Source organism: Aphanomyces invadans, assembly GCF_000520115.1.
Source record: "Aphanomyces invadans strain NJM9701 unplaced genomic scaffold supercont1.3, whole genome shotgun sequence".
Classification (NCBI taxonomy): Eukaryota; Oomycota; class Saprolegniomycetes; order Saprolegniales; family Verrucalvaceae; genus Aphanomyces; species Aphanomyces invadans.
The window spans coordinates 1,548,645-1,575,202 of record NW_008580148.1 but is presented as its reverse complement, the minus strand read 5'-3'; the positions used below and the strand labels follow the sequence as shown (position 1 = coordinate 1,575,202).

The following is a 26,558-nucleotide window of genomic DNA, read 5'->3' as shown; positions in this document are numbered from 1 at the left end:
TCGCCGCTTCAAGAATCTGGTCATCCGTGCTGTCAGCTAGTCTCTCCGACAACACTGCCCCTCATTACCTTTGCCGCCACCATTGCATCCGGACCCTGGACTGGACAAACAACAACGCGCAGTGGTCTTGAATGAGTTCGGTCAAGGCCACGTCGGTAGCATAACCAAATATGGCGTCTTGCACGGGCAAGGGTGCATGCGACAGCACATGCGCAAAGAAGAACCGGTGTAGGACAAAGTTGGTGGTCAAAAGCAACTTGTCGTCGTCCATGTTTGTGGAATGTTCGGTACTTGCGGTGGTGTTGGCAGCGCAAGGAAACGTCAAGTCCATGTGTGGACGAAAGACATGGGCGATGTCCTCGAGCGCGCGTCGAAACTGCGGCTTCAGCAGCACCACTTGTTTTATGCCATCAATGTACCTGTTGAAGAGCATGTGGCTTTCAGTGGCTGTGACCACGTTCAACTGCACCCCGAGATGGAAAGACTTGATGAATGCCGTGAACTTGACCGGCGTGATGCCGTACGAATGGGGAAATGCCGTACATATTGTGTCGTATAGAAAGTCGACAAACCAGTCGACGGACAAAGCACGAAGATGCAGCTACAGTCCACCACCGCGTTTGACAAAGGGAACGCCAAGATGCTCGACGCACCAGGACGAGGTATTCCGACGTCTGGAGCCGACTTAGAGCGTCCGGCACGGACATGATCTTACCGCACCAAAGTCCTGACACTTTGGTTCGATGGCGGGCAACATACAACGCCAAGCGATCTTGTACTTCCCATGGGAGCCGCGGATCGGACAACTGCCTTGGCAGGTGCAGCGTCGACTGAGACCGCCAGTCGGTTGGTCCATCGTATCGACGATTCAATTGCCACGATGCCAGAGCAAGGCGCTTTGTGATCGTGTACGCATCTGGCCGCGCTCCAACCATGATGATTCGTCCAGGGGCAAGTGCCCAATGGTCAAATAGCGGCGTCTCAAGTCGAACCTACATGAAAGTCTTCAGTTGTTTTGTCAACGTCTCCATTCCCGCACTGGTGGCTGGACGACGATTCTGTCACTGTGCTGCTCGACGTACAACGCCACGCCACAAGGGACATCAATGTCAAAGCGGCGATGAACCACGCTCAACGTGCATCGGTCGACCGTCGCTTCGGACAAAACAGTGTCCAATGGCAGGAGAGTGTCGGACACGTAGACCGAGTGCGTCGCGGCTGTGACGCAGCATGACAACTGCGACATGGACGGTCAGGCCGATGCCATCGAGAGGAATTTTTACCTGGGTTGATATTTCGCTGAAGAGTTGGGCGACTGTCCACGACCGGTCGTTAGGAATTCGCAGCGGCGACAGGTCCAAGGACGGGACGTCCACCTGGGAGACCATCGTCACGAAGCAGCAGTCGGAACAAGAACGGACCTGAACCATCATGCAGAGAGATGTTTTTGGACGGGGCAGTCGAGCTAGCGCGTCCAGCCGCGCCTGTTCTTCCCGGACACGCTGTTCTTCGAGCGCCCGGGCGATCGGAATGTGGAGTAGATGGGCGACCATGCGCACGGCTTTGGTATGTTTGCGTCGCCCTGGCATCGAGTGTGTCGACGGTGGCTTTATCGAACACAGGACTAGCGTTGGGTCGTTTGCCATGTGGATGCCATCCACGACACTTCGAAACTTCTCTTGACCCACGGGGCAATGGCTGCCTCGGTACAAAAACTGGAACGGAGTTGGACGCTCCTATCACGGTAACTCGTTTCACGGCACCTTCGAGGAGCTATCGATAATGATGACCGGACCACGTACGAGGAAGTAATTGGCGTCGATGTATGCTCTTGCTTGAGCCAATGTTGTAGTGGGGAAGGCGTCCATAGACCCCAATCGAACACCGTGCAATCCTTCTGCATCTGCTCGAACGACTCCCACCAACACGGCCCCAGAGGCCGCGCGAGGCGCTGGGTGTTGGCACAGTGAATGCTGGTTGAGGACGGCAGAAATCCACGCCCAGCATGATGGACTGGGTGGTGTCAGAGTACATAAAGTAGCGGTAGGTGTGTTTGATGAAGGTTGCGTCATGTCGAGGAAGTCATCGGCAGTCATGGAGTGAACCGACACGTAGCTGGGGCTGGCCACCGTGATCACTACCCTTCCACTCGACGAAGGTCGACATTGTACCAGAGCGCCACGGATCACCGCACGCATCGTTCGAGTTGGGAATGCTTCGAAGGGCAACGACGTGCAGTGAGCATCACTTGCATAAACTTGGGGACATCGCTCTGGATGGAGGCGTTAGTATTTCAAGAATTGGACATGGCGTGGTCGTACTGCGGTTGACGCACTGGAGTGTAAGGTGGAGCAAAAAGAGACTCAAGTACGCAGCAGTGACGTGATCTCTGAACAGATTCAGTGGATGGCATGATGGGTGGCTCGAAAATAGACCCACCAGGGCCATCTCGGCAGAAGAACTCACGTCGGCCACTTGAAGGGACTTCAGCGAGTTCAAGAAGTGTTGGGGGTTCCACCGTATGTCAAGACAAACATGGTGCAGAAAAGCTTGGCAGAGCCGGCCAAAGCCTGGCGACGTGTCCCAGAGCACGCTGAGCTGGAGAGCTTCGACCTGAGAGGCGTGGATCTTGTCCACGAATGGGTGGACAGGGTGCGTCGACTTGGCGTGTTGGCGAATGGGGGAACGGTGCAGAGTCGAGGTCAATGCAGTCGATTCTTTCCACAGTTGGGTGAATTCCGTGTCATGAAACAAGAACTTGGCGGCAGCGTGGAGGCGCTGGGCGGTGTCGGCATCCAAAAAGTCGATGCGATCGGCGTTTGGGACAAGCAAACTTTCAAGGGTGCACGGAAGGAAGAATGGATTTGGCATGGCGGTGGGCGACTCAGTCGCGACGAGGGTTTGCTTGATTGTCGGGACATCTGTAGTCAGTTTGTGGATGTACGAGACTCCGTTCCAGTGGAAGATTCGGCCAAACGATTGAATGGCTGCCAATTGTTGCCGCCAATCTCGAATTGCCAAGAGAACGTTCACTGTCGCCATGCAGCACTGTAGCCGTAGTTTGTGAATGTCGTGGACAGGCAATTGGCGTGCATTGTGCAGAAGGGACTTGGTCTGCTCGAGTGCATCTTCACGTCGGAGGATTGCGTCGAGCACGATGTTTTCGCTGATCACTAAATTTTGGACAAGTGCTGGGTCATACGTTCGGTTCGAAGGAAGCGGACGTAGCATCGCCGGCGGTCTCGACCGCTTCTTCCCTTTGGCAAGGTGATACGGCTGAAGTGCGTACGGCGAAGGTTCTGGATGCAAGATGTCTCTGATGTTTTGCAGGTCCTACATAGGCCATAGTGGTCACAACATGCGTGCATCGCAACAGAGCGTACTCGAGATGCCGCGTTGTCGGTCATCGTGTCCCAACACAATTGGATTTGGAAACTTGTGCCCCTTCAAGATCCAGAACCGAGCATCCTGATTGGTCATTTTGAAGTTCAAGCTCGAGGTGTGGCGGATGTGTGCGTTTGGGCCGTCAAAAGATGCCACCACGATCGACTGCATGTCCATCGCCACGTCACTCATTCCCTCCGACTAAAACCAAGCGCGACAACTACCTCTATCCCACTATTTTGCCACCAGCGCAACAGCGTTTTTTCCACCCTATAGCCAACTGCTGAACCGTCCTCTCTGACGCGACTGTGTCCGACCATCCAAGCAGCTCGGGAGGTGCCCGCCGTGTTCATAAAGAGGGCGTTGGGAGGGTGGCGGTGGTGCACCAGCTAGCACACTTGACCTGTTCTGGGGAATTTTCACCACTCCTGCGACAAACTTCGCCACTTCTATCGTGACGAGAGACAACGCACAGTTCGCAAGAGAATTTTGAAATTTGTATGCAGCATGCACACACGACCTAGGGTGACAACAGTTCAAATGCCAGCCAAGTGCACTGATTGGGAGAACAGATGTAGAAAATATGCAGTTTTTAACCTTGACTAAACGAAGCTGGAATCCTGTGCCAATAGAAATGACTGGTTTCCTCACATGCAAGAGCTGACCGTCGGCGGATACTTCCGCGCCTTACGGAGTGGTGACTTGAGCAAAATAGTTAGCTGACCTTGTCCAAGTCCTTCGAGTAGTAGTAGCTCATTGTGCGTGAAGGGCGAAAGATTTCTGTAACATGAGGTCCTCGGAGTCGGTGGGACGCCCTCTATAGAATACGTGTGATCCCATGCAATCGTCGACATATTTTTATACTACGTAGTAAATGAGTGTGCACAAACCAGTTCCACAGCTGGATTTTAGAGGGATTGCCCTGTGCACGGACCTGTATTTACTGTATCATCATAATGTTCATTCGATCTTTCTTCTTCCCTCTTCAATTGAAGATACAACGTCCAATATCTACAACGCATGGAGGAGCCGAAACCTTGCAATAACTACGCAACAGCGTCGAGCGGGCTGCAAGAGGACTCGGTTCCGAGCAAGGCAACGCTGTCGTTCACACTGTTCCAATTGCAGGGGGTAAACTGTATGTGACCAATCACGAACTGACACTGGGTCTGATCCAATCAGAGAAAGGTGCGGAAGTATATTTGGCCAATCATGGGCTAAGATGCTATTTTGCTTGATGTTTATGGGTGACAACCACCGACCAGACTGTTTTGGATGACTCTGGGGAAATCCGTGAATTTCGCTCAAGGCAGTACATGTCCGTCGTTCGCGCAAGCATGGTGCCTGGGAGGTCGACGGTCTGATGGCCTACCTGCCGCTTTTCCCGACGAAGGGATAAGACAGTTCACCTGACGACACTGCAAGCTTGGATCCGCGTTTGGACAGACGACAGGCACTCGGTTTTGCGGCCGTACGAAAGGCAATGCCTTTCGGGACGACGGCCTGGAATTCGCTGGTTCCCCAACCACACACTTGTAGACTTGTTGAGTCGGTGGGGACGCGGCTGCTCCGCCTCTCTTGTCTGATTCACGCGCGTTGGGTTGGGGCGCAAACCTTGGTCGGTCTGAGTACAACTCAGATGCGAGGGCCGTCGCAGCGACACTTTGTACACCGGGTCATTGCCAGATTTGCTTGCGCCAAGCCATCCATTGATCGATTGCCATGATGTTTCCGTCCGTGGTCGCTCTTGCCGTTGCCGCGACGGCCGTGCTGTCGTACGAAGCTGTCCCCACCGAAGTCAAGGAATGGGGATCGCAAGACCTTTGGATCTACTCGAGCTCGTGGTACGGCGAGCAATGCAGCTGTATGTGCGCCGCCTTGTGCTGGTACCCGACGCCATACATGATCGACAACCTCGTCGCCGGACGTATGTTTGCCGTGTACAACAATGCGACCCCTCAAATGATGTTCCTGGAAGACGGTCGCCCGTCGGCGCCTGCCGCGGCGTCCGTGCCGTGCTCGAAAACACCGACGACGTTCTCCAAGGAAGCGATCGACCGCGTTGGTCGTGAAGCCTTGATGAAGTACTTCCCGTATCAGTTTACCAAGAGCGCGACCGACATGTGGGATGCGACCGCGCCCAACCCTAGCGCGGTCGTGCCCATCTTCGACCAGCCGTGCGCGGGGGCGTTGGAAGCGGACTATTTGAATTCCGCAGTGCAGATCACCAAGTACATTGGCACCCCTCGTGCCATCACGGACAACATTGGCAAGGTTGTGAAGAAGAAGGTGATTGTCGACGCATTCGCCGCTCTTGGACTGGACGCGATCCTACAGTGCCGCGGAGATGCTCTCTACGAAGTGTTCACGTGCTGGGGCAAAAACAAGCCGTTTGTGTACCAGCAACAGCCGTGGGAAGCGCAGTACGGACCGGCCACGCCGATCAAGTGCCCCCCCGCCGTCGTCGCCACGAGCAACTGCTACAACGACACGGTGTCCATCACCAAGTTTAAGATTCGTAACGTCACGACCGCTTGAGATTTGCTTGTCGGCGAGGCAACAACGAACCATGTTAATTGATGTAAAGTCCATGCAGTGTTTGAAAATTGGCGTCGGGACAGCGTCGCATCTAATTTGGTCCACAACCAGCGTCGTCCACGGCACTTCGGCGATTGCGTCGCCACAAGTGTTTGATGGATTCGTTCGCAGTCTTCTGCCGCCTTGGGTACAGAATATGCCGATAGACTATGGATCTCAACAGTCGGGGCCGGTTCCCATGCCACCATTTCGATGCCGTACCAAGATCAGCTCTCATCGGAGACACAGGACCGCTGCCTTCCACTCGCACCATATCTTTCAAGGCCATACTGTCGCATGCAGTGCCACGAACGAATACCTCGCGTCGCGACTCGATCGAATCCTGTGTCGATCGCCGCCAATATAATGCGAGTACACTTGAATGTCCACGGCGCGTTGGTCATCGACAAGTGCTTGCAGCAACAACCGCACGGTTGCACGCGCGTCATGTATGAGCGGTGTCAATTTAGGATGGTTCTCGGCGATCGTGGCGGCTGGAATGTGCCCAACCAATGCCTGCATGGCTGCGTCTTGCACGCGCAGACGCGTCGTGTTTCCCAGTCGATCTCGAACGTACATGACCGCCGGGCGGTAGCGCCACCGCAACGACTTGGACCCTTGGCAACGATTCACGCAAGGGCCATAAAGACGCGGGACGACCTCCAGAGGCTGCTCAGGTAATGAGCATTCGCACCAAGCGCAGTAGCCTTCAATGAGTAGACCCACTGGCCAGGAAGGCGACGGGGACGGCGCAATCGATAGTTCCAGCGATTCCACTACGACATCTCGTACGACCAGACGGCCGTGGACAAGGCTGTCGGCGGCTTCGTCGAAGGAATCGCACGTGACGAGCGGCGCCAGCATGGAGGAAACGTTTGACTCATGCGGATTGGCGCATGGAGAGTGCGGAAACGGAAGTATGGACGACTCTCCCGTCGTGTTGGCCATCAATGAGTGACGAAGCGTGTTGTACGAAATGACGACGTGTCGGACTTCGACGAGGGTATGGAACGCAATGGTGCGCAGATCAAAATGGTCGTGCCAGACATTCAGAATCATCCCGTCATCAGGTCCATCCACCATGACAAGTTGCCGGAGCTGTGCAGACAACTTGGGGTCGTCGTCTACTGCAGAAGTGGATTGAAATGCGTCGTGCGGATGCATCGGGCGGAGACGGCAGACAATGTGGACGAGCATGTTCTCACGCAAGTCCTTGAGACTCACGGTGGAGACGCTACCGTGCTGGCCAAATCCGACGCCCCTTGCATGCAGTTCCTTCGACCAGTCGACTACGGGCATGACGACAGAGAATGGAACGCATTGCTGTTGAGACGGCACGTCTTGGAACTGGTTCTGCCGAACGAACACTGTGTACGTAGAATGCGTCGTCAAGTGGGCTTCGTTGTTGCCACGGAAGCAGCGGATTGAAATGTCTTGAAAGCACACGATATCCCCGGCTTGGAGTCGACGCCCCACGGCTGTGCTGTCGTCCGACCATGCGTGAAGCTTGAAGTAAGGGAGACTTCGATCGCCTATCCATATGGAAGAATGCTTCTTGTCCTTCAGCTTGTCCTGGTGGATTTGATGGACATAAGCCACGAATGTAGCTGAGGTTGTTGGCGCCGCCGCGCACAGCGCAAGCGGTTGCACTTCCAAGTTGCTCAACGAGCTCATGAAAATGTATTTTGTCCAATTGATTTGCATTGAATCACATGATAGTCATTCACTGGCTATAAAAAAATAATCCCACCAATTGAAATCCTTCCACTCATGCTACGACCCTCTATTGGCCAAAATGGTGTCCTTATTAGTGCCAAGATCACATATTCTTGATCGACCATGCTTGTGGAGGATGACTTCGCCGCGCGATGCTGTGTCTGCCGGACGGCGCTCGAAGACGACGCAAACGTGCTGAACACGACGATGAAGATGCGTATCTCCAAGTGCGGCCATCGCTAGTACGTATATATGCAATCGACTCCGTGCAAAGCATCCTTTCGTTGACCTGCGAGTAGCTGCGATCGGTGCGTGAAGCTCGAGTTTCAAAACCACAGAGAAATCACCTGCGCCAAACCAGGATGCGGGAAGCTCGTGAAGAAGTCGCAACTGCAGGAAAAGACCAAGGAAGAGCAGGACTTTAACAAAGATGTCACGATTCGGAAGAAGGTCCTGAAGACGTACAACAAGACCGGGGAAGATTTCAACTCACTGGACGAGTACAATGCGTATTTGGAAGACGTTGAGGCCTTGAGTACGTTGCCAAGGACTGCTTCTTGTGGAGGAACTGACCGCGTTTGTGCAGTTTTCGACCTCCTCAGTGAAGACGATGCAGTCAAAGATGCGGCAAATGCCAAATGGAAGCAATACAAGCAAGAGAATTCGCTTCTTATCAACGCGAACGAAGCCAAGAAGGCTGAGGAAGAGCGACGCATTCTGCATGTCATCGAGGAGCAGCGCCGTGTTGCCGACGACCGCCGCCGAGTCCAGCAACAAGAAGACAACAAGTTCCTGATGGACGTGCAGCGGCATAAAGCACAACTCATGGAGGTCGCACTGGGGGAACGCGATGAAAAGGATGTCGAAGCGGTTGTGAACCCCACGACTGCCATCCCTATTGACCAGCCGCTCAGCGCCGAGATGGAAGCAGCCATGATCGGGTTTCAGCCAGGTTTCTTTGGCGGCGGGCCGCAACCCGTGCCTGTCCACGGCGGGAAGAAGGGCCATGGCGCTGCCGACTCGTATGTGTTCCAATGTTACCCGCGCTACTGACTGTATCAACGTGTGTAGGAAACAACTGCGTGCACTGCAGCAGCGCGCTGGAGGGTACGACCCACAAACGTCCACAAATCGGAACGTCGACGAAGCTTGGACTGGTCTCCTTATCCAGATTGGCGGGTCAAAGCAAACGACACCTGAGTGAGTGACTACGGCGTCGAGGTCGCCAGATCTCGGTTGCCATTACGATTTCCAGCTACTAAGCGTAATGAGGGCACCGGCCTATAAGTTGGACCTCTCAATGCACTGCTGAGGTTGAGTTCGCAGCTGACGTGTTCACGCATTCAATGATGATTTCTGCATTTCAAGGGGCTGCATCTTGTAGAGGACTCCCAGCTGACGCCAGGGACGCCTTCAAGGACCTGCATGACCTGTGTCGTCCTCCTCCATCGTGCGCACCTTTCGAAAACAAGATGGACGGATAAGTACGATGTTATCCGTACCATCGTTTTGCTCAAATGCGGCGAAGTGTTGAACGCGTCCCACCATGATAGATGACGGGGACGATGACAGCTTGGAGAAGGAGCTAAAGGAGTCTGCGATGTACTCGCCGCAGGTGTCCGAGCTGCACCTTCAGGCAGAGGACTTCTCCCACTTTGACGGCCCTGCCTTGTCGCTTTGGCACCTGCGACAGTTGTTGCTTGCGCCGCGCCGAACGTCACCTGACGCCTCCACTTCAACCATGCCTCTCTCGACGCTGCATACATTGACGAAGCAGTTCATGCATGCCATGAGCGTTGAAGAAGAGGTGCATATGGTGGATGTGTCCTTCGTACCGGAAACGCAAGCGTTGCCGAAGGGCATGGCGACAATCGTCCAAGCGTCCCCTGCGTCCGATGCGGCCGACTTTCGCCTCCATGTGGCGCCGCAAACAAATCTGTACCTTTCTTATCAAAAGTACCGCGTCGTAGTGTGTCTGGACGCGAGTCCGTCGACGCTGTCCATTGACCCGATCTCCGGGACTCTGATCTTGGACATGGCGTTTCAAGCAATCGACTTGTTGCTGCATGGACTCGTCCAGCAGCTATCGTCGCCGCCACCAACGGCGGGCTCGTTCGTCTTTCCCGACATCTACTTGTCCGTCATCGTACAAGGCGCCATGGTGGATTCGCTCTGCGTGCTGGTTCAAAACGTCACGCTCAATGCGGCCAATGTTCGTGATGTTCTGGGACTTATCAAGTACCGCCTCCAACTTCTTGAAGACGACTGGGCCAAGCAGCCTCCGGCGCTATCGAGCGTGTTCTCTGACCCGACGTCCCTCGCCACCTCGCTCCAGAACGCTATCTTCGCACTTAACTCGCTGCCCCACGACGCATCGCCCATGCTGTTTCTTGTCACTGATGGTGTCGTCGATCTGCCCAACATGTACGCGTACGACGACCTCATGATGCAGCTTGCGCGACACAATATTCAATGCCATGCCATCCAGGTACAGCTGCCGCTTTGACCTCTGCCTCGGTTTTGGTGTTCTACGTGTGTATGATGGTCCCAGTGTTGACGCAGTCTCTCATGCGATCCGTGTTAGATAAGTGGGGGATACCAGCCCCAGTGCGCCTTTGGGTACGTCCCGGATACGGACCTCCTGCGCTTCCTCGCCGACGCGACGGGAGGTTCCCTCTTCGATGTCCCGACTCTCCGCTTGCTGTCCAAGACCACGCCGCATCCTCTCTGCGCAAACGGGCTGCAGCCAGTGCTGTTTTTCAAACCGTCGCTCGTCTTGCCACGAGCCCTCAGGTGGGACATGCCACGCGTGGTCGACGCTGAGCCGTTGGCCGCCCTGAATGCGTTCCGCCCTCTTCGATTGTTCCGGGAAAAGATCCACGAATACAAGATGCGCGGCAGTGTGCTCAAAATCGTCCAAGCGCGGCTCCAGGAAGGCTTCTACATCTCCAAGGTCCAAGTTGACCCGATGCTCGTCGTGTCGTGCCTGCTTCAGTGGAAATCGGACATTTGGCTCGAGTACACGGTCGCGGCCAACTTCACGTCGACGGACATGACACTTCGTGTGGACGTGATGGCGCCGGCCAAGTTTCTTGACGAATTTGCCACCAAACAACGTGGGAACGCTCACTATGACGGTAACTCGAACGCTGCCAATGGCGGCAACTCGTCGGGCGGGAACGCCGCCGTGTCGGGTGGCGCGTCGTCGTCTGGCGGGGTGTCGAGCGGGACGTCGTCCATGGATCGATCGGCAGCGGCCACGAACATGTTGATGCCTTATAGCAGCCCGACCACGAAAGCGCTCCACACGTTTTTGAAAGACCTGCATGAACGCGACCGCATTTTGCTGCATCTCATGTCGGCCATCCAAATGCAAGCGACGCTGGATACCGAGACCAAACCGATTTTGCACTTGTTTTCTAGGACAGCGACGGCCGTGACTTCAGCGCATCCTGTGTTCACCCTGCTCGGCGACCTGTCCCCACTGCTGTGGCACCGATGGTTTCACGTCGAGCGCTTTGAACTCATCGACGTCGACTGGGCGGCTGAGAACGACACGTCGTTCGTCGCTGCGGATGCGCTGCACAAGTGGGCCACGATGCAGCTCAGTCCGAACAACTATCTAAAGTTCCTCGCGAACGACACTGCGTCGGGAACGTCGGGGTCGCCGTTGAAATCTTCGTTTTCGCAACAAATGCAGTCGTCGATGGCCACGAAAACCGCAGCGTCTGCAAGCACAAAGTCCACCGTAAATCGAAAGCAACGTGGGTCGCTCATTTCCTTGGCCGCGGCCGCCGCGACCACAGCGCCTGCCCAGAAGAAAGCAGTTTGCTTTGTACGGCTCGAACGGTCCACCACGTCGGCCATGGTCGTAGTTCACGTCGCGTTTTACGCGGCAAAGACAGCCATTCGCAAGGCGGTGCTGGCAGAACTCAAGCGTTTACTACATTCCACGACAAGTTCCAGCACCGGAACGGGACTCGTCGTTTGCCACCGACTCATCCAGAGACTGCTCTTGGAACCACAGGCCCTGACTTGGCTCATCGCGCCCGAGCAGCCCGTCGCCGCGCTAACACATCCTCCAAGTTGTTGTGGCGGATCGGGGGTGTCGACACCAGTATTTGCCGCATCCATGTGGCACGTTGTATGGTTATGGCATATTCCATCGCAGCACCAAGAAGAAGCAATTCAAAGGCTGCAGTTGAATCGACAGAACGAAGGGGGGCTCGTGATGCTTCAAGCCACGCCAACATTCGTCTTGCTCGTGCAGGAGGTGGTTGTGTGGAATAGCGGTCGCCCGACGACAGCGTTGTACCAGTGTGCGATCGCGGCCGTGTCAGAGTCGACCGTCATGACGTCGTTTTGGATGGAACCTGTGACGGGGATGATCGATCCGCTTTCTGAACCACCCATCGCGCCCACCACGAACTGCCCACCGCAGATTTTTGGAACCCCCCCGCCAGCCTTGACCACGCCGCAGACGACCCACCAGGACGTGTCGACCATGCTGACTGACACGCAGTGGTTTGAACAAATGCAGCACCAACTGTACCAAGCCGATTTACACGTGCTCTCCTGCCTCCTGACGTTCCACAGCATTGTCCAGGCAACGAAGGACGGCATGCGCATCGTCGAGCCTCCGGCCGAAGTTGTGTTATCCGAGCCACTCAATGGGTTCCCCGTCCACAACTCGCCGTTTAGCGCCGCGCGATTGATGACGACGACATCCCCCAGCACGGAGCGGTTCCTGCTGTACATGGCGGATGACTATAAAGCCAACGAACACTTGCATTCGATGGTGCTGGATTCGTTTGTCCGCCTTGCCGACTGCGAAGTCGCCTGGACAGAATTCAACCCGCCGCCGCACGTCCCGTCCGGCCCGCTGTGGATCTCCCCGTCGACAGCCAGCTCGTTTTCGGCCAACTCGACGATGATGCCACCACCGCCGGGTCGATGCTTTGCCAAAGTCGTCGGTGAATCCACGCTTCTACTTGCGTTTATTCCAATGCTGGAAACGAATCGGACACAGACGACACATCAAGTGGAGTCGGCGCCTCCACACGATTCCCACGTGTCCCTCGGGTCGGAGGACGAGAACGAGCGCCTGAAATGGCTCGCCGGCCTGTCGTCTTCGACTGCGTTGTCGCCCCACGCCGGGCACATGAAGATGCACGACTTGCTCTGGTTTGAGCAACGGCGACAATGGATGTCCAACGACACGACCATCCATCACGTCGACGATACCAGCCGAAGCGTTCCGTTTGACGTGTTGCCGATTCAGCTTTACGAATGCTCCTTGCCGCTCAAACCTCAACACCTTCCAGTGGCACCGGCAAAACGAACTCCCGATCTCGATGCGTTTGTGGGGCAGATTCGAGCTGCCCACAAACTTAACTTTTCCCATGGCGTGTACCATGCGCTACGAAGCGGCGCGCACATTCAGCCGTGTGATCTGCTTCAAGCGCTTTGGAGTTGTGTGCATGTGCCGTTGGATGTCGACGTCACGCGGCTACACGCGATGTTACCGCTGGAGGCCGACAGGGCCGGCGGCGGCAATGGAGCGCATCTCTTGCCGTCTGTGTCGTTGAACATGGCGCTATCCGAGTTGATCTCCGTGTCGCTTACCTCCATCCCGCAAACACAATGGTACTACTTCACCGGCGCGGTTGCCGACTACGAAGATGAAACGACGGAAAGCCATCTCCACAACGACGACGACGGTGCTTCCCCGATTAACGATTCGGTCGAGGCTGAACAGACATCGACGTTCTTTGTGCGGTTTGAGTGCTGGCAAGACGATGCGTCATCGTGGATTCCGACGCCGACCGAGTCCTCGTCGTCGTCCACTGGTCCTCCCAGGTCCAAGGGCGTTGGCGTTCTCAGCGAGTCCAACCACCTCACAGACGTGTTGCGAAACATGGCGCAACACAATTTGGCGGCAGCTGACGACCTGTCCATGTCGCTCATCGATCGCGTGCTGTGGCTGTCCAACAAGCTCAAAGATTCGCACCATCCGCGGCTGTACCTGCGACTAGTCGTGATGACTCTTGCGCCAGAAACGCAAGACCCCCATCAGCCGACCAAACTCCCACCAGTCCTCCACCGCCTTCGCAACTCAATCCAAGAACTGTGCGCGCAACACGTCCTGGCGATCTTGCAGTGCCTGCCCCCGCGATCGCTGGAGAGTCCCCCACTAGGCGCGTTTATTCGGCTGCTCTTTGACGAGCTTCCTCCCGCCTATGTCCGCCAAGTGCACTACCCATTGGCGTTCCTGCCGCTGGAACTCCCCGACTGGCCAACGCTGCACTTGTTCCACGATCATTTGTTGTCCGACAATCCATGGCTGCAACTCGTCCGGTGCGATCAAGTATACTTCATCATCGAAGGGGATGGCGAGCCGATCCGATATTGGGCATACTTCACCGTCGCCGTCGACTCGGTCTGCCTCCATTTACACATCCCGCCAACGTCGACCCTTGGCGGTTCGACCTCTGGACTCGACGAACTTAGTCTCCTCACAAGATTGCACCTTGGGATTGCCGCGACTGTGACGCAAGTGAACCAGTTTCTCCTGTTGCAGCAAATGCACGAAACGCGATCATGCAGTCCGCTGCTGCTGCCCCCACCGCACAACTCGTCAACGACGTTAGTGTCGGCCACGTCGTCGACCAAAGGAACGCCACTGACGTCTCGAAGCAGCAGCAATAACCTGTTTGACCCTGCGTCGCCGGGAAGCGCGGTGTCAACGTTGTCGCCCGCGATATTCTTTTGGCCCGGCCAATTTGAATGCCCGCTCAAGTTCCAGACGCAGTTCGTTCTAAAGTCTCGGTTGGTGCCGCACTTGGCACTCAACATGCTGTGCTCGTCCGCGCTCGAGCAGTTCCAGGTCCACAATCGTCATCACTTGTTTGTGTACCGCGACAAGCGAGGTCATGTGTTTTACATGACGTTGGTGGATAAATCGGTGGTGCCCGCAGACAAACAGCAGATGCATCCGCACAGCCAAGGCTCGTCCAGTTCGTTGTCTGCAATCGAGCTACAAGTGTTTGGGATTCGAGAGCCGAGCGAAGAGATCACGGTCGAACTGTGTCGCGTGCTGGAGCAGAAGCTGGACGACACCCTCCTTCGCATTCTCATGAAAGCCATGCCCACGATGAAAGCTGCACCGCGAACGCTCCATTCGTCTGGAGCATCGTCGACGTCGTCGTCGTCCCGTCAAAACAAACTCACGACGTCCGACTTTGAGTTTCTCGTGCCGGACGTGGCCACGCCGACGTTTTCCGGTTCGCAAGCAGTCCCGGCGGTCGACAGCGTCTTGTTTTTGCACTTTGTCAAGGAAAAACTCGTGGAAACGCCATACATTCGACTCGCGCCCCTCGTCGACTCGATCGACGATCCCAAGATCGCTTTGTCGTCCCATCCTTCCGTGGCGACCGACCTGTTCAATTCGACGACTTCGTTGGGACACCTAGAAGACGTGACGCTGTTGTCGTTTGTGTTCAACGTGAATCCAGAACTGAGCGGTCGATCGGGGTTTGTCGCAAGTCTCGGCAAAGGTCTGGCATGGGTGATGCTGGATGTCATGGACTCTGTTCCTACTGGTAATGCTCCACACGTCCTTCCACATGTGTGGTCTGTGTTGTGTCCGTGGGCCATTTCCCATCGTACACAGCGCGGGCTCGACGATACTTGGCAATGCTTTTCACACGAGGATTGTAGAAGGAGGACGTGGTACATCGACGCTGTGGTCCAAGGTGCTGACGTCGTGGCCACAGTTCCCGCAGTCCACTCAATATGTGCGGTGGCGAGCGTATGTGCGAGGTCAACTGAGCGCCGACTTGATGCAGGAAGTGCTGACGACAGCAGTGCACCAGGTTCACTCCCTGTACCAACGACTCCAGAATGAAAAGAGCAACAACCTGCCTAGGCGCTGTACGAATACGCAATGGAGGCGATCCTTAGCCGGACGACAACCCCGCAGACGTCGTATCACTACTCGGTCGAGACAGTTCGCGAGCTTCGCAAGTTGATGGACAAGGCTGGCCACTTGTCCGCAACGACGATCGCCATGATGCAACAGCGCGATATCGTTCCTTCCTACGACATGGAGCATGTCGTCAAGCAACTGGCCGTCCCGTTTGAGCGGCTGCCATCAAACGTTCAGTACGACTCGGCGGCATCGTGTCGTGCGGTTTTCTGATGGGTTGTTGTAGACCACACGTTTTCTTTCGACCGGACACCGACGTGCCGTATGAACCGTACGATTTGGTGGACAAAAACGCCCACTCGATGCTGCATGCTACCACGTACAGTTTTACAACCGCGTACACGTTTGTCTGTCCCATGGGCGAAGGCAGTGCATTCACGTTTGACGAATCGGACAGCATGCGACTGAGCAAGTCGTTTTCTGCGTCGTCGCTTCAGTCCGTGGACACAAGCTCGACGTCGCTCAACTCGCCGATGGTGTCCCCTCGCCAACACAATGCCAAGGACGTGCACGACCACGACACGATGCTGCATTCGACGGTTCTTTCGCACCCGCGGCATGTGTTTTACCAAGTCGAGTTAACGCACAAAGGGCTCGTATTTGCCAGCTACAACTGCCACCCCCACGTCCTGGACATCCTCAGCACGGGGTTCGCCAAGGCGCTCGGGTGGTGCACTCTCCGCCAAACTCTTCTTCGCAGCATCTTGTTCCAGAAACGAGGGTACACTTTGGCTGCCCCCACAGCGTGTACGATGCTCCAGCCTAGCGCCATGGTTGTTCGGCCGCCGTCCATTTTGGGAAAGGCCCCTGCATGGACTGGACGAGACTTCACCTCCACTGTGATTGCGTTCACGCCGCAGGTGTTTCACGTCCTACTCGATTACAATACCCCACCCGCGCTCGTGACGTCAACGCTGAACCGAGCTATCGAAGGCATGGGCCTTGTCGAGTACCTTCGAGAAACCGGAACACCGATCGAAGACATCCATGCGCGGCCACGCGGAACAAGCAGCTCGACGTCGGAAAAGACAGAAGCCAATGCCCTTCCTGTCCCTTCCATGAATACCCCCGTCGGTCCCCCTCTGCCCCGCACTGGCGTCGCCAACCCTCCCCCGACCACGGCAGCTGCCGTCCGAAAGGCAAATGTCCCGCCAAATGCCACCAATGCGCTCATGGCGGCCCGAGCCCGGGCTCGAGGTGTTGTAAAACCAGTACCTGTCGCTGCGACAGCTGCTCCAGACGATTCGGAGAGCAAACTGCCACCTGCATGGACGTTGACGTTAAACATGGATATGATGGCCCCTCGGTCGTCCAAAGCTACCAACAATACAGGAACTCCAGCAAAACACTCAACGACGGCGTCGGCACCCGTGGCCGCAGTCCCGTCTGCCAAGCCACCGAGTGTGCTTCCGCCAATTCGGCGCTTGTCCAACTCGGAAAAAACGCCGAGCACATGCAACGGTACGTCATCGCGATCGGTCCAAAGCGATCAACCTGCGTGCGATCGATGTGAAATGATGGAATGGCGTTGGTGTCGCGTAGAGCATTTGTGGCGCCATACGCTTCGAACGCTCCTGCCATCGTCGTTCAGTCATTATAATCGGAACGAACGCAACGAACTGCTCAAAGCGAGCGATCCGTTGTCGTATCACGGCGCGAAACTTCGGTGGGCCCTCGACTTTCACGACCAGCACCGCATGCGGTACAACCAAGTGTACGACCTGTTCAAGTCGCTCATGTCCCAAGAATCGATGACGGAGCATTCAATTCCGTCGTACGCAGTCGACCAGCTCATGGGCTGCGGTCGAGTGATGCTGCATCGCCACTTTGTCGTGAGCTACTCGGGCGTGTGGCCGTCGACTCCGTCCGACGTCGCGCTGGGCCATATCAGCGACATGCTTACATTGCTGTCGTACGAGATTCAGTTCATTTTCAATAGTGTGTACGCGGCGGTGGGTCGCCTCCACGTGGACTTTCTGTGCCATGGCGTCCAAGGTGCAACCAAAGCCACCACGGCGCCGTCCACGGACAGCCCCTTGCGCGCAGTGATCACACAAGTCGCGACACGCCGGGCGACGCTTTACATGGACCATGCGCGAGCTTTCCGCTCAGTTCTCGCACGTCATTTGGAGCGTGCGGGCTTTGCTGAACTGCACAAGCCGTCGTCAGGCGTCGTCTTCGTCAAGAAAGAAACAGAAGGGCTTGTCCTTGTCGGCATTGCCGACGGGAGCAGCAACGGGATGAGTGTCCGAGCGTATTTTGTATCGGAGCGTGACGTCGTGAGTCTTGACGCCGGGCGGCACCTGCCCCAGTCGAGCTATGTCCAGTTGACCGGCGACCAAGTCGTGCACACGATGCACTTTGTCCACACGTTGTTACATCTACAGCCCATGGTGTACGACTTCGCCGTGGCCGACTTTCACACGTACTTGCTGAAGACGCTGTCGACGACGAAAGACCAGCTGAAAACGCACTTGCAAACCGCAACAGACTTGCGCCATGTCACGCACGGCATGGACGCCCTCGTGGCCAAGCATCCGTCGCCCCCGACCGGCGCCAACCATTGCATCACAGCGTTTGAACTTGACGTGCATGTCGGGATGGACGTGTCTGTCTTGATTCGGTACATTGCGTGCCATGCGAAACGCTATTACGTGAGTGATTTGCTCGTGTTTGGGACCCCGAATGCCATTGCGGCCCGCTCCGTAACAGGACAATTCCTCCGCAACGTGAACGCGAACGTCGAGTGTCCGCACTCGCTGCTACTGACAAGCATCGGTCCAGACACGGTCAAGGCCTTTGCCCTCCATATGCACCACAACCCGTTCCTGACGACCGAGCTCGTCGCCGAAGTCGAGGTACGACTCGTTCTTTCGTCAAAAGGACCTTTCGTCCCTTCCGAGGGGCATGCCATGTTACGGACGTGTGCTGTAGAAATTTATCGTCGAGCTGGTGAAGACTGCCCAAGTGGATTACCGTCGCGACGTTTTGTGGTCGCAATTGCTTTGTTCGGGCAAGTCGCTCGCTGTGCAAACACAAATGCACCTGCCGGCGAATTGGGTGGTTGAGGTCGGTCCGGAACAGTTGGAAGAATGCTTGGCATTGTCCGTGCGGACGCCGTTTGTCTCGTACGTGTGTCAAGCGATATTTGAGATTATCCGCGCCTTGACGCACGGTGATAGCATCGATCCAATTCTGGGTGACCTGTTGAAGATTCCTGTGCCGTGGCACCAATTCGCGTCGCTGTTGGAGGCCGTGCACAAGGTTGGTTTCCGAAATTCGCGCACGGGTTGACGGCGGCGGACGTTGTCTAGGAAACCATGCGCGAGTATCACTTCCAGGCCACGCGGCACGTCCTCCTCATGTGCGTCGGCGCGCGCGACATTATGATCCACATACAGCACGACGCGACATCCCATGTCGAGATGGAAATTTGTCGGCGGGACGCACCACCCAACGGAATGCTGTCCCCGGAGCAGCGCAAGACGCTACGGGATTTCATCAACCATGTCGTGTTCTGGCTGTGGACCCAACTCTATTAACTAACACTGTGTCGGGCCCGGCTCGACACGTTCCAATGGATCGAACTTCTATCGCTCCTGGTCCAGTCGTTCCTTGGCAAGCTGCAGAAACATCTTCTTGAAACCAGGCCCGTACAACCGCGGTTTGAACTTGGCGGGATGCACACCGTCGGATGCTGACGTGATTTGGTGGACCTGGCTGCTGCACTGACTGGATGTGTCACTCCCGTCACCCTGCTGTCTCCGTACGCGTGGGGACTGCGACGTTCGGGAACCTGTCGACGAAGCGGTGGATGCGGCCGTTTGTGGCCGCGAAACTCTGGCGGACGGAGGGCGCGCAGTCGGTGGCTTGGCAACTTTGGCCGACGATGGGCGAGCCGACGCTGGTCGAGGTTTCGACGGCGTACGGAGCTCTTTGTACGATTCCTTGTCGAAAGCGTCGTCGTCGTCGCCGTCGTCGACAATGTCTTCGTACTCATCGAGCTCGTGGGGGTCATTCGGTTTGGCGGCGCGGTCGTCGGACGTCCCCCCCGCGTTAGAGTCGCCCGGTGGGTCGTTTGGCTGCTGTTGCTGCTGCTGCATCTGTTCTCGATGGAACTTGACTTTGCGCTGCCACAGACTGTGATGGTGGAAAAAGTGCCGACGTTTCGACTTGAACGGGTTTTCGTGGTACGAGACACTGCTGCTGCTACTGCACGACCGCGCCGATGTGGGGCGCGGCTGTGGGTGGTTGTTGCCCGATTGCTGGGACTGATGGCTGCGGGCAGAGGATGGACGAGCGGATGCGGGGCGCGCCGATGCCGGTCGAGTACTGACGAGCACAACACGTGAGCACAGCGTGCTCGGACAAAATCCGAACGTACTGGAGTTTTTCAGGGCTGGTGGCGTCGCCATCCCAAATGTTGGCGTCGTCACTTGGTCTCCTAGGCATCGATTGCGATGAATTGCCGTGGAACCGATGCTTCATGGCGTACGTGGAGTGTCGTTGGCGGTTGGGGGGTTGGTGGCTGCTAGAGGCCGAGTGGGGCCTCGTCTGGGGGGCGGAGCTCGGGCGAGTCGGAGTGGCGGTGCCCCGCATGGGGTTCGGTGGGGTCGGGACCGGAACAGTACCGTTTTTCGTGAGCTCGACGTACGTGATGGCGTCCTTCGCGCGCTGCTTGTGCTCCTCTGGCGTGTGTCCCTGGGAACGCCAAGACACGTCAGCCCCACAACAAACAAATGCGCAACGCACCCAGTGGTCGCCGTCGCCATTGTAGTCGGGGGGGAGCACGTGTCGACAGAATTCCGACAGGTCAATCGTGCCGCTCCGGTCCGTGTCGTAGCGGTTAAAGAGGCCGTTCGCTTGGGCGTCGTTGAGTCGGAACCCAAGGATGAGTAAGCCCTGCCGGAACTCGGCCAACGTGATCCCGGACGACTTTTGGAAAATCTTGTACACTTGGCGGAACGTGTCGGACGACCGCGTGGTCTTTTGCGTGATCTTTTCGCGAACTTTGAATTGGATGTTGTCCAGGGACCAGTCGGTGATTTCCACGCGGTTCAGGTGCGAGTCGGGTTGAAGTTTCTTGCGCTAGAGGAAGGCACTCAATTGCATGATGTGACTCGGCAAGGCATCGGCGATACCTCTGCTTCGATGCGGTGCATTTCATCCGCTTCGGCGACCCACGTGCCTCCCGTGTAGTCTGCCGGGAGGACGCCCCGCACAAACTCGGGCAAGTCAATGTCCCCGCTCCCGTCAATGTCGTACTTGGCAAATAACTTATCCGTGTGCTCGCGATTCAAGTCGAGGCCGAGCTCAGCTAGGGCGTCGTGGAACTCTTGCCGCCGAATGCCGCAGGACTTCTTAAATATTTTGAATGCTTGCCGAAAGCAGTCAGACGACTTGGACGTGTGCTGCTCGATCTTTTCGCGGAGCTTGCGCTCCATGTCTTCGATCGTCCATGCGCGCTCGACGGACTGAACGGCCATTTGATACCGCTTCCGCCTCGCTTCTTCGCGCTTCTGTCGCTCGACGTGCGCGTTGATGTACTTGATGGACGAGTCGTCGAGCGAAATGCCTTGGACAAACTCGTTCAGGTCGAGATCGCCAGACTTGTTGACGTCGAACGTGTCAAAGAGCTGCTTGTTTTGCTCGTTTGAGAGGCGGAACCCGAGCTGCAGGAGACCTTCGTGGAACTCGTCCGGCGTGATCCCGGACGCCTTGGCAAAAATCTTGAACGCCTGCCGGAATCGATCGGACGCCTTGGATGTCCGCTGGTCGATCTTGTCCCGTATCCGCTTGATAACTTCCTCAAATGGAATGTTGTCGCCGAGGGGAGTTTCGTGCTGTTCGCGTGCGGGGTGGTGGTGTGTCAGCATGGGTTTGTGCGCAAGCCGGTCGGTTGCCGCTGTATGTCTATGACGTGGTGGCGGCTTTTGCAACATGATCCCCACATCCGACATCGCAACAGAATTGGTTACGGCGATATGCTGTGGTTTCGGCCGTGCTGCAATGCCCCCAACTCGCTTGGGTGGTGTGGGAGCGTCGTCAAACTGCTGAGGTTGCTGCTGTTGCGCGGGCGGCTGCGATTTGCGGCGACCAGGGAACACCCCGTTGAGAAACTTGTTCCGGTCCAGCGTCCCTCGGCAATCGACGTCGTACTTGTGAAACAGTGCGTAGCTTTGGTGACGGTTAGCAGACATGCGGAACTTCGTGAGGAGGGCATGAAAGCACTGCGGCGTGATGACGTCGGTTGGCGTGAAGAGGCGGAACGCGCGGTCATACCGCTCGTTTTCCACGGGAATGAGTTCCTCCAGCTTGGCGCGAAGCTTTTTCGTGAGCACGTCGAGGACGGACGTGTGCGTTCCCCCTTGGGCCAGCAACAGCTTCTCTTTGGCCGTGAGTTTCCTATGCCGTAGCAGTCCAACGCGTGTTTTCTTGGACGAGATGCAGTTGGACCCAACCACGCCCGTGAGGCCAGACATCGGTGCAGTCGCGGCTCTGCCCGGTGAACTCGCCGATCTGTCTCTGGAAATAACGTCGCCAGGCAAGCACTATATATAGGCGTCGTTTGTAACTCCCGTGAAACCAACCAGCAGGAGCATGACCGGATATTTTCCGGATCATGGCCTTTCCAACAATGCTGAAACGGAACTGCAAAAATAGTATAGCCATGCATGCGGGAAGTAAACACGATGGACGACCCCCACCATTGGGCGCTGCAGGCGCCAAAGATGATGCCACGACATTGCTGCAGACGCAAGACAGGTTTGAAAGGCCATGGAAGATCGTGAACATGGGCATCACAATGTACTTGGAGACAGGCTGGGTCGCACCCACCGCTCTTTGTAAACCTGACGTAGACAGAGATCTTGCTGTGAGGTCATGACGACTTGTGCCCTGGCCGGGCTGCGCTAGAAAGGAGTGGGGAGCTGGTTCAATCTTGTAATGCTGTCGACATCCGGTAAATATATCCGGAGGGCACCCACCTTCCTCTCCATCGTCCTTTGGATGCCGCATGATGTTTCGCTTCAATTTCGACGAAGATGGCGCGGCCGCGGCATTAACGAACGAAACACCTTCGAACCAGAGCTCTGCGGCTCCGAAACGACCCGCACGGCGACATGTCGCCGCACCGCCAACCGAACCACCAGCTGCCAATGAGTTTATTGTCGTGCCAGTTGGCCCTGTTCTGTCGATGGCAATCGTTAACCAGCACCACCCACGATTTCTGTCGCGTACGGCCGTGACTGAACGCGGGTACAAAGCTCATGATCATATTTGACCAGGCACTGGCGAACTGGCCAGCCTCCTCACGACCTCAGATATTCAGACAGGGGTGTACGAAGGTTCGTCCGTCTGTTAGACCACCACCATTATTGAGGGCCGGCCATTAACATTCTCGAGGTTTAGGTGGGTTCAAGTTGTGGGAATGTGCGGTCGACTTGATTCAGTACCTGGCTGCGAATGCGCCCAACCTCCCTGTGCATAACGGATGGCGTGTCCTCGAGCTCGGATGTGGCCATGGGTTGCCTGGTCTGCATGCATTGCAGCAAGGTATATCGATGCAGCAAACACAAAACCCACGGGGCTCATCCTGTGTTGTGTTTATTCTAGGCGCAGCACACGTAACTTTTTCGGACTACAACCACGAAGTGATCGAGTTGGCCACAATCCCAAACCTTCAGCGCAACGCCAACGCCAACGACCTAACCAAGGCGACCTTCTACTCTGGCGATTGGCAATTGATGTCCGAAGACATGCTAGCTCATGGCACTGACATGGAGTTTGATTTAATTTTGACCGCGGAAACCATTTACACGGAGAGTGTCAGCGTCGAACTGTTTCAGGTACCCAACGAATTGCGTGCGAAAAGTTGCCCCACTAGTACGACTCGTTGCACCGCTAGACCATCCAACGGCACTTGAAACGACGTGGCGGGATCGCCCTTGTCGCCGCCAAATCGTACTATTTTGGAACAGGCGGAAGTGTCCACCACTTCAAGTCGCTCGTGGCGCAAGACGGAACCATGGTCGCCCGCACCGTGTGGGAAAGCAACGACGCCAAGTCCAACGTGCGCGAGATAGTCCATGTGTCCTATGCTTAATCGACAAATCTGTCTGAGGTCAGCTCTATCCTCCGGTGCCTTTCCTGGCGGCGCAACCAGTTCCTTGTTTTTGGATCACGATAGAGATTCTGTTGCGGAAGCCGGTGCGTCCACTCTCCAACAATGTTCTTACCATACCACCCTCATGTGAGCGCCATGCGTTGATCGACTTCTTGGAACACCGAGACCAAGGTGCATCGCCAGTGTCCGGCCTAGAAATACCAGTGGGCAAGGGCCGAGGTTGGCCCCGTGGGCAATTGGGAGAGCAGTAGACCTTGACTGTGGTTGCAGTCCACGATTTCGGCAGCAACCGCTATCCGGATTTTATTCGGATGACGGGGATAAGACAATTTCGACTTCCTCCATGATTATTCATTATGGTGCGTTATCTTTGCCAAAAACGCCTTCACAAATTAGAGAAAACAATTTTTCACTCCTTAAAGGCATTGTCATCAAAACGTTTTTAGCTTGAATTGACAAATTGTGCAAAAAGCGCAACTTTAAAAATATAACATTCTCCTTCTCTATACCTTAGTATTTCCATCAATGGATCATGATTTTGTCAAATTTATTATTGTCCGTTGTCTCATAATTTCGCGATCGACAAATGGACGTCACGGGGACAGTTTGGATGGACCAGGTTTTGTCTGCGCGAGGTTAATTCCATGGGGGGGGGCAAGCAACAGCCTGCATATTATGCGGAAAGGTCCATGGCTGGTTGAATTCGCGTCGTTGCTTCTATCATGCGACGCCATTCGACTTGACGTCAAGCGTCATGTGCGCGCGAATGCGCCATCTATGGGTGACCAGCGGGTCGAGTCGACATCGCAGATGGTGGCGCCGAAACGATGCCGACGCCTCCTCTGCCAAAGGCCAGCGTTGGATTGGTGCATTTCGACATATCTCGTGTGTGATTGGTGAATTATCCGGATACCAAGCAATTATGTTCGGCATTCCTTCATGGTCGATTGCAAAATGCACTTTTTTCTACCTTCATTTCACACTAGAACATTCACCTAAGTTATACTAGGTATTCCCCAATGCAAGAAATATTGCATATTTTCCTATTACATTGCAGAAAACGGCCGCGGTGCCTGGGAGAGCATGCTCTACATAGAGTGCGCGTGTGCAGCGGTGATGGGCTGTCGAAGCCTCCCCAGCAATTGACATACCCACTGCAGGCTACGTGTCATTGTGTATTTTTCACGACCAGCCACCCAGCCCAAGTCACAGTCGACAATGTTTCAATTGAAGCGACAACTCATCCGCCGCGCCACCGTCGTCGCGACGCCGTTGTGCCGAAGTGTGGTCAGTTCCGCCCAAGCGAGAGTGATTCGAGGGACCGAGCCCAAAACGATCGGCCCATTTGAAGTCAAGCGGGTGTACGTTGCCAGGATCGACCGTATCGTCACCTCGCACTGACATGGATGGCCATCCAACATTAGGACGCCAGAGTGGAACACAGCAATTGCTGCACGCGACATCCGCAAGGACGAAGTGATTGGCACGGCTCGAGGCACGATGGTATGCTCTGACAGTTCAGCATGGATAGCTCACTGAAGCACGTAGTACGACGCCCCCACGCGGTTTACGATTCAAATGGCGCACGATAAGCACGTCGAGATCTTTGGTGGGTTGGAGTATGCCAACCACTCGTGCAACCCGAACGCGTCGTTCATCATGTCGGAAACGGAGCCCGTCGTCCAGTTGGTTGCGATCAAACCGATTGCCAAAGGTATCACGCATCGAGGGAGCATGCACTGTGGCTCATGACTTCTCAGGCCAGGACATCACGTTCGACTACAACACGACCGAGTGGGACATGGACGAAAAGTTCGACTGCCAATGTGGCGATGCCGCGTGCCGCGGTAACGTCCATGGCGCCAAATTCCTCAACGACGCGGACGTGCTCAAGCTCCTACCGCATTTCTCGTCGAGCATCCTCCGCCACCTCCTCAAGCTCAAGCTCGTCCACGGATAGAGTGATGTAGTGCCAGAACGAACGTACATATTTATCCGACGACGCTCAAGTGTTTGGACACTTCTATGAAAAATTGCTAGAGGACAGAAATAATGCGATGGAAACGACATGGAATACGCCCTCTCCTCATCGCTAATCGCATAATTCCTAGGTAAAAACCAAGTCAAACGCAACAGCGCCCGGACAAAAATCCCTCAACAGGCTGCTCTGGGATCGCTTTTGTCGACCTTTCACATATTCACGTATCCTTTAGGAATGCGGTCTGATGCGTAAATGCGCAATTTTTGAATCATGGATTTCATTCTGGTGATCAACCGAATTTCCGCTTCCCACACTTGAGTACAGTGACCCCGCAACGTTTGCACCCTGGCATAAATGTATACCCCGGGAGAAGCAACAAATTATAAAGTTCTTGGGTGGCTTTTGACAAGGCAGCATTGGTCACTTGAAAATTCAAATTTGTGGCGGCAATGACTTCACGTCGATACCGGTAACCACACACAATTAAGACATTTGAGAAGATGCACGGCAAGCGGAAAGCAAGCAAGCACTTAACCTTAAATGACAAGACTCAATTAGAGAGTACTACAAGGCCAAGCCGAAGCAAGTACAGGCATGGGTGACGGAGACTTTTGAACTACAGGGAACGACGGAAAACGTTCCCCCGTGGTACTGGTCCATACTTTTGGAATATTAATATCGTTGACTGTAAGCAGTACAATCATCCAGGTTGAAAATATTTCAATTTTAACCAATCGCATACTGTAAAGATCACGACCAGACTCATGATATGATACAACTTCATTTCT

The 26,558-nt window shown here is 55.5% G+C and overlaps 8 protein-coding genes across 8 annotated transcripts; 5 read left to right on the top strand and 3 right to left on the bottom strand.

Moving 5' to 3' along the window:
* Nucleotides 1-64: 64 nt before the first annotated feature.
* H310_02150 (hypothetical protein) lies at nt 65-3,407 on the bottom strand (the record flags this gene model as incomplete). The annotated part of the gene is made up of 8 exons (XM_008865564.1): nt 65-601; nt 654-992; nt 1,040-1,237; nt 1,284-1,376; nt 1,422-1,736; nt 1,803-2,272; nt 2,322-3,333; nt 3,384-3,407. 8 exons carry the CDS (start codon nt 3,405-3,407, stop codon nt 65-67), a joined length of 2,988 nt encoding a protein of 995 aa, XP_008863786.1.
* A 1,384-nt stretch (nt 3,408-4,791) lies between these two features.
* H310_02149 (hypothetical protein) lies at nt 4,792-6,074 on the top strand. The gene has a single exon (XM_008865563.1). The coding sequence runs from the start codon at nt 5,107-5,109 to the stop codon at nt 5,920-5,922; it is 816 nt and encodes a 271-aa protein (XP_008863785.1). The 5' UTR covers nt 4,792-5,106; the 3' UTR covers nt 5,923-6,074.
* On the bottom strand, nt 5,934-7,635 carry H310_02148 (hypothetical protein; the record flags this gene model as incomplete). The annotated part of the gene is made up of 2 exons (XM_008865562.1): nt 5,934-6,129; nt 6,184-7,635. One exon carries the CDS (start codon nt 7,633-7,635, stop codon nt 6,241-6,243), a length of 1,395 nt encoding a protein of 464 aa, XP_008863784.1. The 3' UTR covers nt 5,934-6,129; nt 6,184-6,240.
* A 153-nt stretch (nt 7,636-7,788) lies between these two features.
* Nucleotides 7,789-9,017, top strand: H310_02147 (hypothetical protein). Its single transcript, XM_008865561.1, has 4 exons — nt 7,789-7,919; nt 7,977-8,212; nt 8,264-8,699; nt 8,749-9,017. Exons 1-4 carry the CDS (start codon nt 7,801-7,803, stop codon nt 8,879-8,881), a joined length of 924 nt encoding a protein of 307 aa, XP_008863783.1. The 5' UTR covers nt 7,789-7,800; the 3' UTR covers nt 8,882-9,017.
* Nucleotides 9,018-9,211: 194 nt separating this feature from the next.
* H310_02146 (hypothetical protein) lies at nt 9,212-19,266 on the top strand. The gene is made up of 9 exons (XM_008865560.1): nt 9,212-10,165; nt 10,262-15,278; nt 15,397-15,551; nt 15,605-15,840; nt 15,891-17,125; nt 17,207-18,522; nt 18,599-18,792; nt 18,847-18,928; nt 18,979-19,266. The coding sequence occupies exons 1-9, from the start codon at nt 9,224-9,226 to the stop codon at nt 19,204-19,206; spliced, it is 9,405 nt and encodes a 3,134-aa protein (XP_008863782.1). The 5' UTR covers nt 9,212-9,223; the 3' UTR covers nt 19,207-19,266.
* On the bottom strand, nt 19,093-22,183 carry H310_02145 (hypothetical protein). The gene is made up of 5 exons (XM_008865559.1): nt 20,806-22,183; nt 20,417-20,752; nt 20,160-20,365; nt 20,049-20,108; nt 19,093-19,996 (listed from the first exon to the last, which is right to left on the bottom strand). The coding sequence occupies exons 1-5, from the start codon at nt 22,144-22,146 to the stop codon at nt 19,255-19,257; spliced, it is 2,685 nt and encodes an 894-aa protein (XP_008863781.1). The 5' UTR covers nt 22,147-22,183; the 3' UTR covers nt 19,093-19,254.
* Nucleotides 22,184-22,661: 478 nt separating this feature from the next.
* Nucleotides 22,662-23,863, top strand: H310_02144 (hypothetical protein). The gene is made up of 5 exons (XM_008865558.1): nt 22,662-22,899; nt 22,951-23,010; nt 23,075-23,218; nt 23,279-23,511; nt 23,571-23,863. The coding sequence occupies exons 1-5, from the start codon at nt 22,680-22,682 to the stop codon at nt 23,766-23,768; spliced, it is 855 nt and encodes a 284-aa protein (XP_008863780.1). The 5' UTR covers nt 22,662-22,679; the 3' UTR covers nt 23,769-23,863.
* Nucleotides 23,864-24,860: 997 nt separating this feature from the next.
* H310_02143 (hypothetical protein) lies at nt 24,861-26,066 on the top strand. Its single transcript, XM_008865557.1, has 4 exons — nt 24,861-25,150; nt 25,214-25,292; nt 25,338-25,503; nt 25,550-26,066. Exons 1-4 carry the CDS (start codon nt 25,008-25,010, stop codon nt 25,747-25,749), a joined length of 588 nt encoding a protein of 195 aa, XP_008863779.1. The 5' UTR covers nt 24,861-25,007; the 3' UTR covers nt 25,750-26,066.
* Nucleotides 26,067-26,558: the final 492 nt, after the last annotated feature.